The sequence below is a fragment of the Oryzias latipes genome, chromosome 6 (assembly GCF_053564925.1).
Source record: "Oryzias latipes strain Hd-rR chromosome 6, Olatipes_Hd-rR_3.1".
Taxonomy (NCBI): domain Eukaryota; kingdom Metazoa; phylum Chordata; class Actinopteri; order Beloniformes; family Adrianichthyidae; genus Oryzias; species Oryzias latipes.
This window is the reverse complement of record NC_136242.1, coordinates 4,770,259-4,789,884: the sequence shown is the minus strand read 5'-3', so window position 1 is coordinate 4,789,884 and position 19,626 is coordinate 4,770,259. Positions and strand designations below refer to the sequence as shown.

At 46.0% G+C, this 19,626-nt stretch overlaps 1 protein-coding gene across 6 annotated transcripts; it reads right to left on the bottom strand.

Moving 5' to 3' along the window:
• Positions 1–361: 361 nt before the first annotated feature.
• LOC144992387 (uncharacterized) lies at positions 362–17,349 on the bottom strand. 6 transcript variants are annotated; one of them, XR_013656285.1, is made up of 10 exons: positions 16,128–16,260; positions 15,487–15,575; positions 6,634–6,841; positions 5,100–5,963; positions 3,974–5,030; positions 3,447–3,887; positions 3,039–3,363; positions 2,120–2,961; positions 1,968–2,017; positions 362–526 (listed from the first exon to the last, which is right to left on the bottom strand). XR_013656285.1 is itself a non-coding variant. In XM_078948287.1 (8 exons), exons 6-8 carry the CDS (start codon positions 2,602–2,604, stop codon positions 471–473), a joined length of 591 nt encoding a protein of 196 aa, XP_078804413.1. In that variant the 5' UTR covers positions 2,605–2,961; positions 3,039–3,363; positions 3,447–3,887; positions 3,974–5,030; positions 5,100–5,963; positions 6,634–7,161; the 3' UTR covers positions 362–470. The 6 variants fall into 6 exon arrangements, 1 of the variants encoding a protein (XP_078804413.1); XR_013656283.1 differs by lacking the exon at positions 15,487–15,575 and having other exon boundaries at positions 16,128–17,349; XR_013656284.1 differs by lacking the exon at positions 16,128–16,260 and having other exon boundaries at positions 15,487–15,622.
• Between the last annotated feature and the right edge of the window lie 2,277 nt (positions 17,350–19,626).

Here is a 19,626-nt window from a genome sequence, read left to right as displayed (position 1 = left end):
ACTCAACTACATGGTACTTTCATTACTAAATACCGGGTATGTTCACTTGAATATTAATTGGTACTTACCCCTTAAGTACAATGAAACTGTACTGTAAAAGAAAGTCAGCCCTATTTCCATTCTATTACATGGTACTTTCAGTAGTAAATGCTGGGTATGTACACGTATTACCTTCCTGTCCAGTGTACATACACACTTGGTCTTCTGACCTCACCAAATGAGACAATGCTAACTTGTTGGTAAAGGTCAAGTAACTGCATTGTAAAAACATATTCTGGCCTGATTACTTCTTGTAACATGAGGCAAGTTTAAAGAGAAACAAGACAGCAGTGAAAACAAAAATCTTTAATATGATACATGTCTGCAGCATAAAAAGTGTCATCACAATAAAATTTGTTTTAAGTACAAAACAGTACAAAGGAGCATTCCAAAAAACACACTATTGGCCTGAGGGTCGTGCTTTTTGTCCGTCAGAATTCCTTCAGCAGAGTTTGGTAACGGTGCAGGACTTCTTCAGGGTTTGTAACTGCAAGAAAATTCACAATAAAAGCTCAAATTAACATAAAAAGCATAACGACTTTGATGAAGTAAAAAATACATTTTATTTATTTAATCATTTCTGTAATGAGTTTGATAAATCTCTGTGAATTATTTATTGCTTTGACTGCAATGCTTGAAATTAATCAAGATTTATCTTAACTGAAGCAAATAATTAAGTTAGATCAAAGTTAAAAAGTTTATCTTTCCAACATCCATATGTGGTCTTATCACCCTCTCATGGTGGAAAAAGTATTATCTGAGCTTCTTCATCCACTAAATCATCTTCAAATGGACACGCCATGCTGCTTCACCTCTCTGTAAACAAACTAACCTTCAACTAAACCTGCTCCAGACCAGGTTATGTTCGGAGCATGAGTTGCCATGGTAACTTGACCTACCCTGCAACATACCTCCATTTCTGGAACCGAAAGCTGAGGTTATCAACTTCCTTAGCCTCAAACTTATCGTGGGAGCTAGCATAACCTGCTTTCTGGAATACCCCCCTGGTTGACTCCAAGAAAAAAAGTGATAAAATAAAATTATGGATTTCTGTGGAGTTTGTTTGAACAATAATGAGTACTTGTGATGTTTTTGAGGTTATTTTTGGTAAGTTATTGAGAAACTGCTATTGTTTGTCTTGGGGGCATTTGGGTGTTCTTTATTTCTCTGTTTAGGGGGGGAGGGTTTTGGGGACCTTATTCATCTTGTACCTTTCACAAAGCTGTAAAATCGATGCATGCAGTGATTGCATGTATGTATTTATGGATGGATGGATGGATGGATTTATGTTTTTATTCTAAATTCCTGAAGTCGTCAAGGAGAATTTTAATTTTTCAGACGGCCCCTGAACGTCTCATACACCTCACCCTCTGCCTGTCTTAACTCTGGCGTCGAAGGTTCAGAGTCTCGGTTTCTGAATTCTGTGCTTCTTGTCCAACTTCCTCCAAACTACCTGAGTCCAAATAAAGGTGAGGAGAAGAATTATATTTTTTGAGTTACTCAGATGTGGCAATCAAGTTAAAAGAAATTGTGAAAAACTGTTTAGTTGGAATGAAAAACGCTCTAATCAAACCATGTTTGCTACATTACATAGTTTTAGTTTTTAGCTCGATTTCTCGTCATAAGCAGTTATAAGGTTGTTATCACGAGATGACAACTGTTTTCTAGAGATAACAACATAAATGTATAACTCATCACATCGAGAACACTGAATAAAAATGTATTATTTGGGGGAAATGTTTTTTATTGACGGTCAATAAAAGTTGCTAATGTTTGAAACTTAAAATGGCAGACATGAGAGTAGTTTCTGACCCACTAACTTTGCCCAGTTTCCACCAGTGTCAACTCACAAATGTAGTAATTAATGATAAATTGTATATTTATTGCTGACACATAGAGATGTGAAACTGTTGTGTAAAAGAATTCACCAGTCCATCGATCAGGAACGCCTTGAAGTATTTGGAGCTGGCAGACATCCCTGAGGGAACCGTGTAAACATCAGCAGTTAACTTTACAAATTTCTAATAAAGTCTAAGCTTCCACCAATTACCCCGTTAAACTAAACGGCATCTGCAGTTACCTGGGATGAACCGCTGGAGGTGGAGGTGGAAGGACTCCAGAGAGGTGGAGCCAACTGGAAGGCTGACCCCGCCCTTGGTCAGCCTGCACCCCCGGCCAGTCTTGGATGCAGCTAAGGTGCCGCCTCTGGGTGCTCCAGATCTCCTCAATGCGGAGAGCATCCAGCAACGGGATGTCCAGGGTGTCGCGTCCTGCCGGGCCACTGAAGGTGTCCAGAAGGTTTTGGATGAGGACTGCCGTCTCCTCAGCTCCACGTGTCCGACGACGACAGTGGAGCCTCCACTCCTCCTTGGAAACCCTCTGGATCACGTCCCCATCCGTCAGGCCAACCATCCCGTGTTTCCCCTCCAGCTCTGATCGCTTAGCCTGAGACAGACGGCAGGCATCTCCGGAGTCCACCTCGAAGATGCAGTGAGACAGCTGCCTCATAAAGGTAGGATAGAGCTGGTGGCTCTCAGTGGTGACACCTGAGGCAAAGCGGCGCATCCGGTGCCAGATGTCAAGCCGAACCACCAGCTGCCCCCACTCCTACAAGACAAACATCGAGAAACCTTTAGGACTGAACTGTGTGCAACAGTAGTGCAAACATAGTGAATCTGAAAACAAGGCGGCTGTCTTGGACACGCTTTCTCTGCTGCAGCAGTCGCGATCCACGTAGATGAGCTGGGGGGGAGGAACCTTGGCGAGTCCATACCGCCTCATCAGCCCGGCCGCCATCCTGGACAGACCCTCAGAGCCCTCAGAGCAGGTGAGGACGCTCATGAGGACGTGACTGTGCTTGTTACGAACGTTGGTGACCCAGGCGGCCGAGTCGGAGGCAGCTCCTGCGAGCTTCTTCGTCACCTGAACAGAGATGGGGGTTTTTTCAGAACAGACTCAGACTTCTGTTTGAGAATCCACAGGAGAAAACATTCCCAAACCTTCTTGGTGGAATTCATTTTCAAGATGGATTCAAAGGTGGACGTGATCCTGGCCTTGTACTCGTCCAGCCACGTCAGGACATCATAGCCGTACACCGTCAGCAGCCAGACGGGTGACGGAAGAGGAGGCATAGGTGAAGGTGGTGGAAACTGCCCCCCCACGCTGCTCAAGGCAAGGAGCCGCTCGCAGACGCCAAGGTAGTGGATCGCTCTCCGCATCCAGGAGTCCGAGTGCTGCTCCCGCAGGGTGTTGTACAGCCGGTTGGCACTGTTGCCCAACGTGCGAGACCTTAGCTGTGCAACCACCCTTTGGTCACAGGACAGCCTGCATCAACACAATCACAAGATGCCAACATGTAGACAAAGTTTCACACACAAATAAACACATGGTTCAATGTTGCCTCTTACTTGTACGTGAGTACAGCGGGAAACTGGCAGCTGCAGGTGGGAGCCAGCTGCCGTACGATCCCCTGTGACCACCCCCCGACCTTCTTCTTACACCGACGGCACTCCAGGTACCATGAGGTACCAGCCGTCGATGTCCAGGACCCTCCGGATGGTCCTGTACAGCCCAGCCTTCGTCAGTGGCCCGCCACACAAAGGCTGGGGAAATGTCAGCTGAAGACCCCAGATCCTGTGAGGCATCCACAGGAACAGCCGACATGCGAAGAACAGGTCAGGGGATGCGGGAGGTTGGTGGTAGATTGGGCGGGGTTGGGGAGGGTTCCACTACAGATTCAGCTCAGTGGTGAGCTTAGACCTCCCCGAGCTGTCTCTGGTGAACAGCACCCGCCTGATCCACTGCTGCTGCTCCACAGTGAGAGCTGCCAGCCAGGAGTCAGGCAGCAGCTGAAGAGACAAGATGCAGCAGCTTTAATGTATGACTGCTGTTAGTGAGACAGAGACACAAAAAGCTGCAGCTATTGTCGCATCACCTCTGCATCGCCAGCAGATGAAGATGGAGGGAGGACAGCTGGAGATGGCTGCTCCTCAGTCCCAGGTACGAGGAGAACCCTGTCCTGCTCGGCCCAGCAGAGATGCCACAGTCAGGGGAAGGAGGTGGAGCGTCAGGAACGAGAGGAACCTGTACTTCTGAGGCTAAAACGGAAGGAAGATATTTGGAAATTAAACAAAGAAACAAACCAAATAAGTGACTCAGGCGTGCTCAGCTAACTAAAAGTGAATGGGTGAAGTTTTAATACAGAAGTGAGAAGAGGTTGATTCATGAAAAGTTAATATCCTGCACTTAATGAAAGACGGATGCTGAAAGCAGAAAGAAGTGATTCAATAGGTGAGAGAGTGGTGTTGAGCTGCTGATCATCTAGTAGTTATGATGAAGCTGAAGTGGGTTGTGAGTGAGAAACAGCACTTAGACCCAGACAAAGTTTCAACCAAACACAAACTTACTGTTCTGTTTCCAGTTCATCTCCCATCAGAGAATTATTTTCAAATAGAAGAAAAACAGCAGTTAACATCAGCTGACACATCAACGTGTCCAACCTGACCTATGAATGTGTCTGTTCTGTTACTCAAACTCTATGTCAACTACAGCAGTGGTCCCCAACCACCGGGCCGCGGACCAGTACCGGGCCGCGGGACACTTGGCACCGGGCCGCGGGAAATTTTGGCACCGGGACGCACAGAAAGAAAAAACAATTTCCATTTTATTGTTTTTTTTTCGAAAAAAAAACGTTTTATTTTGAAAAGTGACCGGATTCTCTCTCAGTTAAAGCTAAAATTTCCCATCTGTTCATATGATGACTAACTGTATTACAACATGTGATCCTCTGTGATTAAGTACCGGATCTTCTTGGGGTCCTGAGACTCGTACAGGCTCTGCAGCGTCTCAAACTTAAAGTCCCCAAAGCCAACAAGGGCCTGTCCCTCCTGCCCAGGCTGAAGAGACCTCACCCGAGCCTCCTCAAATGCCTGGTGGAACCTGACTGCCTCCACAAAGTCAGGATAGGCTGAGGAGTAACGGATGAGGCCGTCCTGTAGGTCCAAAGGTTCTGTTACAGTATCACACCTGGAACTAAGACAAATGAACCTCAGACACCTCACCTTGTTGACCATAAGTGGGGACTGAGACGCTGTCCTCTCTTGCTCCTTCTGGTGGGAGGACACCAGGTTGATGGCGTAGCCCACGTCGTTTTCCAGCAGCCAGTGGAAAGTCTTGTCCTGGTATTTACCAAACTGGACCTTCCACCGGCTCAGCACCAGGGTGGGGTTATTGATATCCCCACCCTCACTGGTGACGTGGGCCCGTGCCTCCTTCTCCACCTCCTCCAGGGTTTTGGCCCTGTGGGTCTCCTTTTGGAGGCCAAGTTGCGCCTCATTTGAGGCTTTTAAAAGCAGCGTCCCATTGGGCGCTCGCCTGAACGCTGGATGTTCACTCTAAACAAAGCAAAGACAAGTAAACAACTCCAGAAATGTTGATGAGAAGTTAGAAAGATCGAATATGTCAGAGGAAATGTTAACTTACAGCCATTGTCTGCACAAAACAAAGTCACTCCAGTAGCAAAACAGAGGAAACTATCATTGCAGGTTCTGTTTTTTCCTTAGAAACTTTTAACTAGTTGTTAAATGAGAAAGGGCTCATGGATTACTTAGTAAGGAAGGTGCTTTGCGTTATAATCCGTTTACAATCAGCAGATGTTAATGATAATTATCCAGAACGTGATGCGCTAATGAGACGCCACAGAAAAGGGAGAAACGACGTTCCCACAAACATATCGATATCATAGCAGTAATTAAAACCATCGATTTCACTTAAAAAAAAAAGAAAAAACATTACTTACGTTTGATCGGGAAGACAGCAGTCGTAAAAGTAAAAGATGGGGGGCGGGATCTAGGAATCGGAACAAATCCGGCTCTCTGATTGGACGACCACAGTTTGATACTTGTAATCGGAACAAATGCTGCCATCTGATTGGTTGCGTAGTTGGAACGAAGTGTGAACAATTGGAACATTCAGAACAGAGAAAAGTGGGTTCAGGCGGGCGCAAGAATGACACGCAAATTCGTGAAGCGTTCCTCTTTTTCTCTTTTAAAAACCAATTTCACCCATGTCTGTGCCTTTATTTAGGGGAAAAACACTTAATGACAGAAAAAAGGATTCTATTGCTGAAAATGCTAATTAGGCTAACTATGCTAGTTATACTAAGGTGGCTAAAAGTGCTAGCTTAGCAATCAACATCATCAACTTCGCTCACTCAGAAAAACACATTGCTACATTGGGAAGAGGTACATGTTATAAGTTTAGAATAAATCCACTTTTGTCAAAATGGCGGCTTTTTGGTTGATTTTATCTCCATAGCAGTCTTTGCTATCACCCTTCCAATGACTGGATGTTCAGCTGGATGAGTACAAGGCCAGCATCACGTCCACCTTTGGATATATCCTAAAAATGGACTCTACCAAGAAGGTTTGGGAAGGTTTTTTTCCTGTGGATTCTCAAACAGAAGTTTGAGTCTGTTCTTAAAAAGAACTTCTCTTTTCAGATGACAAAGAAGCTTGCAGAAGCTGCCTTTGACTCTGCCGCCTGGGTTACAAACATCGGTAACAAGCATGGTCAGGTCCTCATGAGCGTCCTTACCAGCAGATGAGCTTAAGGATGTCTGCGTGGACCCTGACGCTCCGGACGAGGCTGCTGCTGTCACTGCTCTTCTAGAGGAGGCTGAAGACCCCATCATCTCTGGGTCGGACATCTCCTCTAGAACTGCAGCCCGGTTAGGTGACCCAGTTGGCACCAGCATGTCCTGAAGCTGGCCATGTCCCTGGTGGAGATCGGTCTGTCAGTGGTCCTGCAACAGCAGAGTGGCCAGTGTTGTCACACTCTGGGAACTTCATGCCTTTTTATATGATACTGGCACCAACGTGGCACAGAGTTTCAGTTCGGTACCCATGGGACAATGTCGGTAAATCAATTTCATTGAGAAAATGTTCTACAAGATGTGCAGTGTTGTCACACTCTGGGGAATAAAGATGTTCATAAAACTCTTTCATAATTTTACATATCATTTTGGATTCGAAATGTAAATTACCTCTTTCACCTCTAAGAGAAGGTATTGCATAGGACCCACTTCTCCCCTGAGCAAGTCGGGCTAGGAGGGATCCAGGTTTGTTTCCAGATTCAAAAAGTCTGTGTTTTGCATAAAACATTGTTGTTTCTGCTTTTTGGGTAATTAGTTGGTTCAAAGCAGACCTGGCTGCATCTTATTTCTTAAGCACAGATGGCGAGGAGGATTGTTTAAAGTCTCTCTCCAAAGTGCAAATTTGATGTTCCAGATCTAATTCTTTGGTGAGACTATTCTTCTTCTTTGCTGCTGTAAAAGAAATGATGGAACCCCTAAGAAACGCCTTGCCAGCTTCCCACAGAACAGATTCACTAACCTCTGGTGCAGGGGTGTCAAACATACGGCCCGCCAGGTGGTTAAGTCCGGCACACACATGAAGAGTAAAAATCATAAGGATGGTTAAAAAAGAAAGCAAGTTTCTAGTCCATTCCTGTGGCAAGTTATGATTTTTTAAAGAAATAACCGAAATGCGCAATTCCGCCACTAGGGGGACCAAAGGAAAAGCTTAACAGGTGAAACAACATAACTCTGCATGTGCCAAAAACGAAACCTAACAGCTCTGTGTCTGGGTAGGCGGTAGTTTGGTTCCCTGTGAGCCTCATCACTAGCTGCGTTTACATGGGCAAAAGTAATCGGAAAGAACGCCTAATCGGAAAGAAAATACGTCATGTAAACGCGCCATTTGGAATACTCTGCCCCGGTCAGACTCGTTCGGATCAAAATTTCTTTCCAATCGAGATAGGTGGGTTATACAGATCGTTTATCCGATCGTGGAGCATGTAAACGGTCATTCCGATCGTGTGTCACTACTGCTCTGGTTTACGTCACGCATAGACGGTGTTTCACTGTGAGAAAGCTTTGGAGCTCATACGGGACCAACCAGCTGCTCTGCGGACGCCCCGTGAAAAGCGCTGCGCCGCTCTCACCCCGCTGGCTCTCCCTTCTCTTTCACCCCTCACAAGGGAGATGCGGGGAAGGAGCGCTTGCCCCCCGACGCTCACTTGGTCTACTGGCACCCGAGTGAGCAAAACAGCTGGATTAATAACTTCGTGTCTGATGGGAGGAAGATGCTTTGTTACGTGTGCGTTTTTTTTGTTTTGTTATATGTGGGAGACTTCAGACTGCGGGCCGTCCCGCCGCTCTGGGTTAGCGGCTCCAGGACTCAGGAGAGCCGCCAGCACACGCAGCGAGTTTGGGGAAGCAGAAATAAATGTGGCTCAGTCCTTAGAATCGTTCAAACAATCCTATGGATTTGTGTTTCCAGTTGTGTCCCGACAAAATAAAGACTGATGTTATTCCCAGACATTTACGTGCAGCCAAGATGCAGATTGCAGCGTTTCATGGTCCTGGATTTTGTGTCCATCAGGCTAATGTTGTTAGCCTGTGTTTATAGCCTGTCCTAACCCTTCTTCCAGCACTGACCACATGGATTAAATAAAACGATGAGCGTACAGGCGCTTCATACTATTCATGACATTAATAAAAGCACGTTTGGAAGATCGTCTCGTATATTACCGAGCTGCTGCATAAAAGAAATGTCTGTGGCAGCTCTTTGTTTAGAATGGGACCTATTTCCTCATCCGGGAGTTTTTAACACTACTGCGCATGCCCAAATGATTCATTCCAACCGAAAGTGTGACCCATGTGAACGTTTGTTCTAATCGGAAAAAGTTTTTCCGATCCCATGTGCACAGGTGAATTTTAACCCGACCATTGATCCGATCAAGATATTCTGCCCATGTAACCGCGGCTACTGAAGGATGATCAGTAGTGACACCCTAATGACCAAAATGTTGTCAAAAAGAAAAAAAGATTGAAGTGAAGTCCTGAGCTTTCCAGGAAAATGGAAAGCGTTTTATTTGTTCACGGAGCTGAATGCAAACCTGCATGCTTGGTATGTCATCAACAGGTTCTCCAAATATATAACACTCAGCACCACTATGAGACTCACCATGAAGAAAAGTTTCACCATTTGCAGTTAAGAAAAAAAAAGATTTACCAACTATTAGCTGGACCGATAAATAACCATCTGGATTTACTGCAGCCGTGACATCAGTGATGGCAGTGACACCTAGCTACCTTATTGCAGAGAAATTGGAGCAAACATCCAATCCATTTTCTGATGGTGAACTTATTGAAAAATGCTGAAGGCTGCAGAAGTCTTGTTCCCAAAAAGCAGTCGACCTTAAACATGAATCTGTCAAGAATTACGATCAGATCCAACATCTCTGAGGAAACATGGGCAGCCATATGAAGGAATCCAGTCATTTATTGTATTTTCAGTCGCTATTGATGAAAACACCAACATCACAGATATGTACAGCTGTGCATATTTATTAAAGGTGTTGAAGAGACGTCACTCTGGAGTTTCTGGAGTTGATGGACACAACAACAACTGATGACATAGTCAGCTCTCTAGTTACTGTGCTGGACGATGTTGGAGTGAACTGGTCACATGAAGTAATTTTGGTCACTGATGGCACCCCATCAAAGGTCAGGAAGAAGGCAGGTGTTGCCACAAAATTCAGGCAGCAACCAGGAAAAGATTCTTATAATAATTAATGATAATAATAATGGACATTTCATTGTGTTTTGCACACTTGAATGACAGTAAATGTGTTGCTGCACAGGATTTAAATCCTGATATTGATGGTCTAGTGAAGTTTCAGGAGAGAAAGGAGGTTAACTCCAAACTCTTATGTTTACAAATGTTTGCAAGTTTAATTTAGTGTAATTCCAACATACAGGACGATCTAACACGCTGGACCAACCTGCCTTTGTCCCTTATGGGCAAGGTAGCCACGGTAAAAATGAAAATCTTACCCAAAGTTAATTATCTCTTCTCAATGATTTCCACACAACCGCCATTAAAATGGTTCAAAACATTAGACTCATCCATATCAAGCTTTCTATGGAACAATAAACCTGCAAGAATTAGTCTAAAAACTTTAAAATCCGCAAAAAGCTGTGGAGGATTAGAATTACCTAACTTCCACAATTACTTTCTTGCAAATAGATTACAATACATCTTAAAATGGTTAAAAAATAATCCAGAAACTAACTCATGGTTAGACCAGGAACAGGCGTTATGTGGAAAGATCAACCTGTCAGATCTTCCATTTATTAGCCAAATAGTTAAAAAACAGGATTGTTTCAAAAGTATTAATATAAATGCCACTTTAACAGCCTGGTGGGAATTTCTCAAAATATCAAAATCATCAATTCAACCGTGCAAAATGACACCCATCTGGAACAACCCAGACATCCTCATAAACAAAAAAATTATCCACTTCCCAGCTTGGCAAGCAGGGGGCATAAAACAACTAGAGCACATAATTATTGATAGAAGATTCATAACTCCCCAGGAACTTCAAGACAAACATGGAATATATAACTTCTTGGAATATCAGCAACTTAAATCAATTATTACTAAAAAGTTTAAATACAGAGACAACGATTTAAAGCTACCAGATGTAGTTGCCACTCTGATCAATTTCTCAATGAATAAAACTCTCTCCAAAATATACAAACTTTTATGCAATTTAGATAACAATATTTCACTTCCGACATCAAAATGGGATGCGGATTTGAGCATCAGCACAGATGAAAGTTTTTGGTCAGAACTTTGTCTAAACACCTTTAAAATGACAAAAAGTCAAAATCTGCAGCTAATCCATTTCAAAACTTTTCACAGAATTTACTACACTGGACAGAAGATGTTCAAGATGGGTCTCAGTAACTCAGACATTTGTCAGCACTGTGACAGTAATCTACCCGACAATTACATGCATGCACTATGGTTCTGCACGCCTGTCCAGGCTCTCTGGCTGCAGGTATGTGCCGATCTATCAGTCTGGCTTAAGGTTTCAATCACAGCTTCACCGTCACTTTGTGTGCTTGGTGACATGAGTGCCATCGATGTAGAAGGAGGATTAGGCTCTATCATTTTCATAACTCTTTGCATTGCTAAAAAAACTATTTTAATAAATTGGAAAAGCAAAAAAAATATAAATATAACTCAACACAGAAATCTGCTGCTTGATCATATCAGCTTGGAAAAAATGTCAGCCCAAAGTTCAAGTAACTTTGAAAGAATTCGGTCTCTCTGGTCTCCCATAGCTAACTCCGTGACTTAGGGGGTGGGGGGGGCCTGGTCGTCGCTGCTCCTTGCCCTTCTGCCGTGGGCCGGGGTGGGGGTCGGGGCCTCCGGTGCTTGGCGGGGGGTGGTGGGGGCTCCGTTGGTCGGGGGGTCGGGTCTGGCGCCTGGGTGGGGCGGGCTGGGGCGCTGCGTGGTCCTCTGTGCTTGGGTGTGGGGGTGCGTGGTGGGGGGGTGGGGTGGTGGTCTGGCTTGGCTTGGGGGGGTGGTCCCTTTGCCTGTGCTGGGGGGGGTTGGCGGGGGGCGCTGCTCGGGGGGGGGCCCAGCGGCGCTGGATGGGCTTCCCATCTACACCTGGGGCTGGGATCGGCCCTTCCCTGGCTCTGGGGCGGGACGGGACAACCCTCTTGGGGCCCCCGGTCGCTCTGGGTGTCATCCGCTTCGGCTGCGGGGTCTGGGGGGGGTGGGGTGGGGGGTCTTGTCGGCCCTGTCCTGTGGGGGGGCATTCTGGGGGAGGGGGGGGGCACTATTGGTACGGGGCAGGGGGGGTTGATGGGTCGGGGTCTCCGCTGAGGCAATCGGCGGTTTCCCCGGCCGGTTGGCTGCCTCGGTCCCGTCAAAGCCTGACCAGAGCTCTTCTAGGGCCGGCGTTTGGGGGTGGGGGCCTGGGCTTGCTCCGGGGGGGGGGCAGCGCTTTCTGGCTCCTCTCTCTCTGTGTGGGGGGAGGGTGCTGGGCTTGGGGTGTCGGCACCTCCGGGAGTGGGGCCCCTGGGCTGGGTGGGCCTGGCCCCCTTGCTGGGGGGGGCGGGCGGGGGGGGGGGGGGCCGTGTGACAGCTGTTTGACCACCGGGGGACAGTCTATCAGCTGTCCCCAACTTACCCCCTTCCTCATATAACCTCATAATAGGGTGAGGGGGTGGGGGGCTTAGCCTGCGATGAGCCTTGGGGGGGGGGGGGGTTTACTAGGCAGTGGCCCCCCTCCTATGGTTGCCGTATGGAGTGGGCCCCCCCTCTTTCGGTATTATTTGCACCTTAGACATGTAGGGCCCTTGGTAGGGGGGGTGCTTGGACATCACTGCCAGCAAGCAGCGGATGTCCTCCTAGCACCCTACCCGCCAATTTTAACTGCACCTTAGACATTTAGGGCCCCTTGGTGGGGAGGGTGAGGGGACGTCACTGTGAGTAATCAGGAGATGTCCCCTTAGTGCCCTACCCGCCAATTTTAACTGCACCCCCCTTAGTACACACACCCCTCCCCCCTCAATATATACATCCCAACATAAACACACACACATGCACACACACACCCTCTCAAACACACATACACGCACACACATATTGCAAGGAAGGTGGGACCTGGGTCCATCTGTCCCCTGCCTCTTCCCTGGTGGGGGGTACGGGCCCCTTTGCAACGGCGGCCGTGTCCCCGGGGTGCGGCTTCCTGGGCCCGGCGGTGCTCTCTCCGCGCGGTGGGGGGGTTCACATTACATCTGAGCCGGGGGTGTCTGGTCCCTGGGGGGTGGGTTCTGGTCCTTGCTCCTGAGTGCTGGGCCCCGCCAAATTTCCAACTGTGGCCGAGCCTGGTCGGGCCATATTTACAACACCCCTTGTGGGCCCTCTTTTTTTCCCCGGGGTTCCCCCCTCCTGGGCGGGGGCGGCGGGCCCCCTGCCTCGCTCCTCCCTGGACCAACCGTGGGCCGGGCGGATGGCTGCCTGGAGTGCGGAGCGGGTCTCCCTTGGGGGCTCCTGGCTCGTACCTGGGGTTGGGGCGGGGGGATGCCCGGAACTCCTGGGTGGTGGTGGGGTGCTTGTTTGGGGCTGTGGGCGTCCTTCTCCGGTGGGGCCCTGCGTTGGGTTCTCCCGGTGCGGCGGGGGGCTGCTCTCCTGGTTGGGCTGGGGCGGCGCTCTCTTTCCCTCCGTGCCTCCCTGGCCTCTGGCTCTGGGGGCCTTGCGGCGGCCCTGCTGGCCCTCGCCTGGGTGGCGGGCTTGGTCGCCCGGGCGGCGGTTGTTCCCTGCCGGTTCCCGTGTGGCGTTGGGGGGATTCCGGCTGCCGCTGCTGGTGCGGTGGGGGTCTTGGGTTGGGGATGGCTGGGCACTCTCCCTCCTTCTTTTCACGTTCCACCATCCATTTTAGAAGAACATAAACACTCACCTGAGCACTGGTGTTAGCTCACCTTTGCACTAACAGTTTGCATGACTGAATGACTGAAATATTTCACACTAGTTGGTTTTAAGGCATAAGTATGCGTGTGTGAACACTATCTGTTTTGTGTACATGTCGACAGGTGGACATTTTTGCAGCTAGCAGGTGTGTTTACAACATTTGAGTGTGTGTGTGGACGGGCCCCGCCCTTTTTGTACTGCATTTGAACCTTACCATAATGATTAACAACCAGTAAACTTGTTGCTGTATGCTGCTTCATGGTCTTATCCCACTTCCCCTCCTATTATCACCCCCCTACCCCCCCTCTCTCTAGCGTCCCTCTCTCCTCTTCCCCTCTTTCCTTTTCCGTCCGGTCCAACACCAAAGATTTTCAGAAATGATTGAAATTAATAAAGTTTGGCCTCAATTACAAAAGGGGTTTATTCAGACATACCTTTGGTTTGTCTGAAGATTATTAACCCCTCTTGTTAAAGTAAAATATGTCCAACACAAGAGGCCCTCAGCTCTCATCTGTCTGCCCAGCTGTTGGACAGGACAAGTTAAAAAAATAAATAAAATAAAAAAATAATAATAATAATAATTTAGTGTAATTTTGTCATCGTTTGGACGTTTACATTTTAGGAAGATGTTTCATTTTCTGTAGCCCCTCTTGAATTTATTATCAGGATTGCTTCAGTGTCAGATTTAAAATATTCAGGCTGTGTAAAATTGAATAAACCAATATTTTTTAAAGTGAAATTAATTTTATTTAAGATCCATTGGCCTCTGTGAATGAATGTGTAATAAGAAATGGTTAAGCTACCATGTTGGTTGAGGCATGTTTTCCAATTGGGTAAAAAATCAAGAATAAAGCTGTTATTGTGCTTTTACGCTACTGGTCCGGCCCACTTGAGGTCAGACGGGTTGAATGTGGCCCCCGAACCAAAATGAGTTTGACACCCCAGCTCTGGTGTATCATTTGTGGTGATATATAATTCCCATGGGTCTTCCAAATATTTTATAAATACAGGGTCACTTAGAAGAAATAGGTTCAAACGCCACTATCTTGATAAACGATCATAATAAGATGGTAATAACTCTATAAAGACCGAGGAGTGATCTGACAAGACACACAGATTAATAGAACATACAAGGGTATTATCCAGGATAGATCTGGAGACAAACAGAAAGTCAATTCTAGAAAAAGACTGATGAGGCCTAGAAAAGAAGTGAAATCCCTTACATTTGGATTACAAATCCTCCAGGCATCAAAGAGACCCAGATCATTACATAGCCCATTTGTTGCTTTTGCCATTTTAGAGGGTGGCTGGGTCTTAGGTGGGCTGTAGTCAGAGCTGGGCATCAAACCTGTGTTAAAATCTCCTCCTATTAGAACATGAGAGGGACAAATAGGTGAAACTTCTGCCAGAATTTTTGAATAAAATGCACTGTCATATACATTTGGAGCATCTACATTACCGAGCAATATTTGCTCGCCATACAAGATTCCAGTTACTGCTACGTAACGCCCCTCTCTATCTTTAACAATTTTTTCCACAGTACCTGCCCCACCCAGTCGCGCTGTAGTTTTGAGTGTTAATGGTCAGTTAGGTGAGTTTCCTGTAATAGGGCAATTTGCACCTTTTCTTTTTTAAGCAAAGTGAGAGTTTTACGCCTTTTGATAACGTGATTGATTCCCTTAACATTAAGGGTTAATATTTTTTTTAATATTTTTTTAATCACTAACAGTTTGCATGATTGAATGTTTTAAGGCATAAGTATGCGTGTGAACACTATCTGTTTTGTGTACATGTCGACAGGTGGACATTTTTGCAGCTAGCAGGTGTGTTTATAACATTTGAGTGTGTGTGTGGATAGGCCCCGCCCTTTTTGTACTACATTTGAACCTTACCATAATGATTAACAACCAGTAAACTTGTTGCTTTATGCTGCTTCATGGTCTTACCCCCCTTCCCCTCCTATTATCACCCTCCTACCCCCCCCTCTCTCTAACGTCCCTCTCTCTTCTTCCCCTCTTTCCTTTTCCGTCCGGTCCAACACCAAAGATTTTCAAACATGATTGAAATTAATAAAGTTTGGCCTCAATTACAAAAGGGGTTTATTCAGACATACCTTTGGTTTGTTTGAAGATTAATAACCCCTCTTGTTAAAGTAAAATATGTCCAACACAAGAGGCCCTCAGCTCTCATCTGTCTGCCTAGCTGTTGGACAGGACAGATTAAAAAAAAAAAAAAAAAAAAGGGTTAATATTTTTGTGTTACTCATTACACACAATCATCAGTCCAGCATGAAGTAAAGCACCATGAAAAGGAGAAAAGAAAACATTCTCAAAAAATAATACAGTATCTGGATCTGCTGTGCTGGCAAAAACACTACCATCAAACAGTGACGGCCAAAGAACAATTTCACACATCTCGAAAAACAAAAGAAGAAAAAAAAATACCAAAAAGGAGTGGTATAACGATTACAACTGTCAACTGTCCAAAGAAATAAAAAAATAAAAAAAACACTAAATTGAAATTGTAAGGAGACTCCCGATGCAGCCAAAAGTTGCTTCCGCTCCACAGGCAAAAAAACAGGTTTTAATCCCACTCCCGCTCCACCCACCTAAACATATTATGACCACCCTTAGCCATAAATAAAAAAAATAAGAACCCCCGTCATACCTGTGTGTGGAAGCACTCAGGTGACAAACACACTTGTGCATAATTTGTTTTTAATGTCTCTACGTTACTGTAAGAAAAGGCACTTACGTGGGCCATGTTGGTCAGTGAGTCCGTTATGTCCTCAGCCCAAAGTCTTAACAAAAGCCTCTGAATCTTTTGAAGAGAACTTGTGCTCAACACCATGGTGCTTCAGCGCAAGTGTGGCAGGGAAACGCATGTTGAAGCGGATTCCTCTCTCAATGAGCGCGCGATACACATCGGTGAAAGCGCGCCTCCTTTTGCGCACCGCTGGCCGTCGTACTCCAGCACTGGTGCCGCTTTCACCGCTGCCATGATCCGCTGCTTGTCACTTGAGTTGTGAAGCTTGATTATAAGCGGCCGCGAGGCTCCTGTGTGCCCGGTCCAGCTTGACGCGCGTGATCGCGTTTGGTCTCTTATCCAGACCGAGAAAGGAGGGCAACCAAGTTTCAAAAAACTGAATGGGGTTTGCACCCTCTATGCCTTCTTTCAGGTTGACAATTCGAATGTTGTCTCGTCTGCTTCTGTTCTCTAAATCAGTGTTTTTCAACCTTGTCTGAGCCGCGGCACACTTTAAGCTTAAAAAAAATCCCGCGGCACACCAGCATCCAAAAATGAAAAAAAAAGGAGAAACTCATAGTCTGTATTGATCTACAGCCCCTCCACAATCTCACATGCATTTTTGTGATAATTATTGCAGAAAAAGCTGGAAACTGCAGCTGTTTTTCTAAAAGATGCAATAAAAGTTAAGTTAGAAGATTTAAAAAAAGTTTGAAGTGTGTTCGTTGTTTTCAAGACGTTTAACAACAGAACTCCTTTTACGCTGTCACTCTCACAACCCAATGCATCATGGGAGATGTAGTGCATAAAAACGGCCGGCGGAGATCGCTTTTCGGAGCTTCATGGTTTTGTTCACTTGTTCCACGGTCTGATACCGGATTCTGTGGAAAGCTACACCGCTAAAGACGAGCTTTAGCTGGTATTTTTGTTAGAACTGAGCGACTTTACGAGCTAAATCGGGACAAGGAAGTGAAGACTTTAAGCACTTCTGATTGGGCAGACTGATGACATGTGATTAAGCCTTCAAGAATGATTGGTGGAGACAGGTAAAGGGGCGGGACTTTTCCTAAATACAGCCGGAGCTGCAGCTGAATCGCGCTGCCGTCATTCTTATCAAAATGTCTTTAATAAAATAAAATAAACGCAAAGAAAAAGTATTTTATGATCGTTTATATTCCTAACTCCTCAGTGTTTTATCAGGGCCTGTTTGGATGAACACAGAGCTGATATCCTGGAGATGGAAAATGTTTTTAGATCAGTTAATGAGGGCAATTTCTTACGGCACATTAGTGTGCCGTGGCACACGTGCTTGAAAAACACTGCTCTAAATCATCCACGCAGCTGATCAGAAGAGCGATTTTCTTTTCTGCGTCCAACAGCCGCTTCCCCAGTCCTGTAACTTCCTCCTCCACATCCGAAACCCGCTGCTCCACGGCTGTGATGCGTGTTGAATGGTCATCCAGTGTGGTGGAGATTTTGTCCAATGCCTTTGTTGCTCCAAAACTTTTGGAAATTTTCAATATTAGAGCCTCCACGTCTTCTGGGGCCTGAAGATGATGCAAATCATCCGCTAGCAAGCCTTCTTTGTGGCTATTGCTAGCACTAGCATGATGTGCCGTGCTCTTTTTAACTTGAAGTTTTGATTGTTTCGACATGGTTCTTTGTTCGTATATCCAATATGTCACTGAAAATTATTAAGACAACTCTTCGTACACCCACCTGAAGGCGATAATGGTGGTAGCGGTTATTAAATCTTTATAAGGGTTGGATGGGAGCAGGATCACAGCAAAAACACGTCTTCTAGGCTGCCATATTCACCGGAAGTCCCAAGTTCCTGCAGTTTAACAGAAAACTAGTTGTTGGCCTAGAGTCTGTCCTTGTGCACTTTAAGTCACCCATCTCCTTTTCCCTGTACCCCTGAGAGGAGGAGCAGGGACCTCAAATACAGGTTCCCACAAAAATAAGACCAAGCACAGGACATCTGAATGTTCTCCCTCTTCTTTCTGTTCAGAGGAACTGGACTGTCCCCGGGATAACCACTTGGTAAGGAGCTTGAACGGAATAAGCTCCTCGGACGAGCAGGTTCACGTTCCTTAAATGTTCATAGATCTAGACCAGTGGTTCTTAACCTGGGTTCGATCGAATCCTAGGGGTTCGGTGAGTCGGTCTCAGGGGTTCGGTGGAGCCTCTGCCATGGAGGTTAAGACTCACCGACTCATCATGTCTACACACAATGGTATGCCCTGCTTGGCCATCACTGGCTGCAAATGATCACGTGACATTGCTTGGCTAATCAGTGATGCGAGGAATTAAGCGCATTAAGGAGTGATCCAACGTGTGAATGATGTCGAAGTACATCGTGTAATTAATTTCTTCATATTTTAATCCATACAAACTATGTAGAGCAAAATAATGAAGGGGTCAGATGAATATGTACAATATGGATTCTCATGTATCACGGAACGGGATGGGAGTCAGCGTCCTATCTGCATGATTTGCAATGCCAAGTTGAGCAACTCCAGCCTCGCACTGGCAAAACTTAAGGAACACTTATAGAAGCTGCATGGAGATGGAGAATATAAGAACACAACGCTTGCAGAATTCAAGGGGAAGAGAGTCAGATTTGATGATAAGGCCACTCTGCCTGCTCTTGGATTTGTTCCCGTTAACAAACCGATCCTCACAGCATCATATGAACTTGCGTACCTCATCGCAAAGCAGGGCAAGCCACACACCATTGGTGAAACACTAGTAAAACTAGCTGCGTTAAAAATGGCGAATCTGATACTTGGAACAGCGGCCGAAGGTAAATTATCCCAAATTCCTCTTTCAAATGACACCATCAGCAACAGAATAGATGAGATGAGTAAAGACATCTTGGCTCAAGTAGTCGCAGATCTGATTTCAAGCCCGGCAAAATTCAGCCTTCAACTTGATGAGACCACAGACGTTGCTACTTGCTAACCTAAGCCAGCTTGCTGTTTTTGTGCGGTATGTGAAAGACGACATGATAAAAGAAGAGTTTTTATTTTGTTAGCCTCTTACAACCACAACTAAGGCAGCTGATGTGAAGAAGCTTGTGGATGACTTATTCAGAGACAATGATCTTTCGTGGGATATGGTCACTGCAGTTTGTACGGATGGAGCTCCAGTAATGCTGGGAGGAAAGTCTGGTTTTGGCGCGCTAGTAAAAGCCGGTGCACCACACATCATTGTCACACATTGTATTCTGCACAGGCATGCGTTGGCAACAAAAACCTTGCCTCCAAAAATGGCAGAAGTATTAAAAACTGTAGTGGAATGTGTGAACTATGTGCGAAATAGTGCTCTGAGGCACTGCATCTTCAGTGAGCGGTGCAAAGAAATGGGCGCTGAATTTGAGGTACTAATGTACCATTCTAATGTGCGGTGGTTATCCCGGGGACAGGTGCTGAATCGTGTTTTTGCCTTGCGTGTGGAATTAGCCTTGTTTTCGGAAGAGCACCAACATTGTCATGCAGATTGCTTC

Coding starts and splice junctions, on each gene's coding strand:
- LOC144992387 (XM_078948287.1), bottom strand. CDS start 2,604: ATGCGCCGCTTTGCCTCAGGTGTCACCACTGAGAGCCACCAGCTCTAT. Junction 2,018..2,119: donor CCTCCAGCGGTTCATCCCAG/GTAACTGCAGAT, acceptor CGGTTCCCTCAG/GGATGTCTGCCAGCTCCAAA. Junction 527..1,967: donor CGTTCCTGATCGATGGACTG/GTGAATTCTTTT, acceptor ATTTTCTTGCAG/TTACAAACCCTGAAGAAGTC.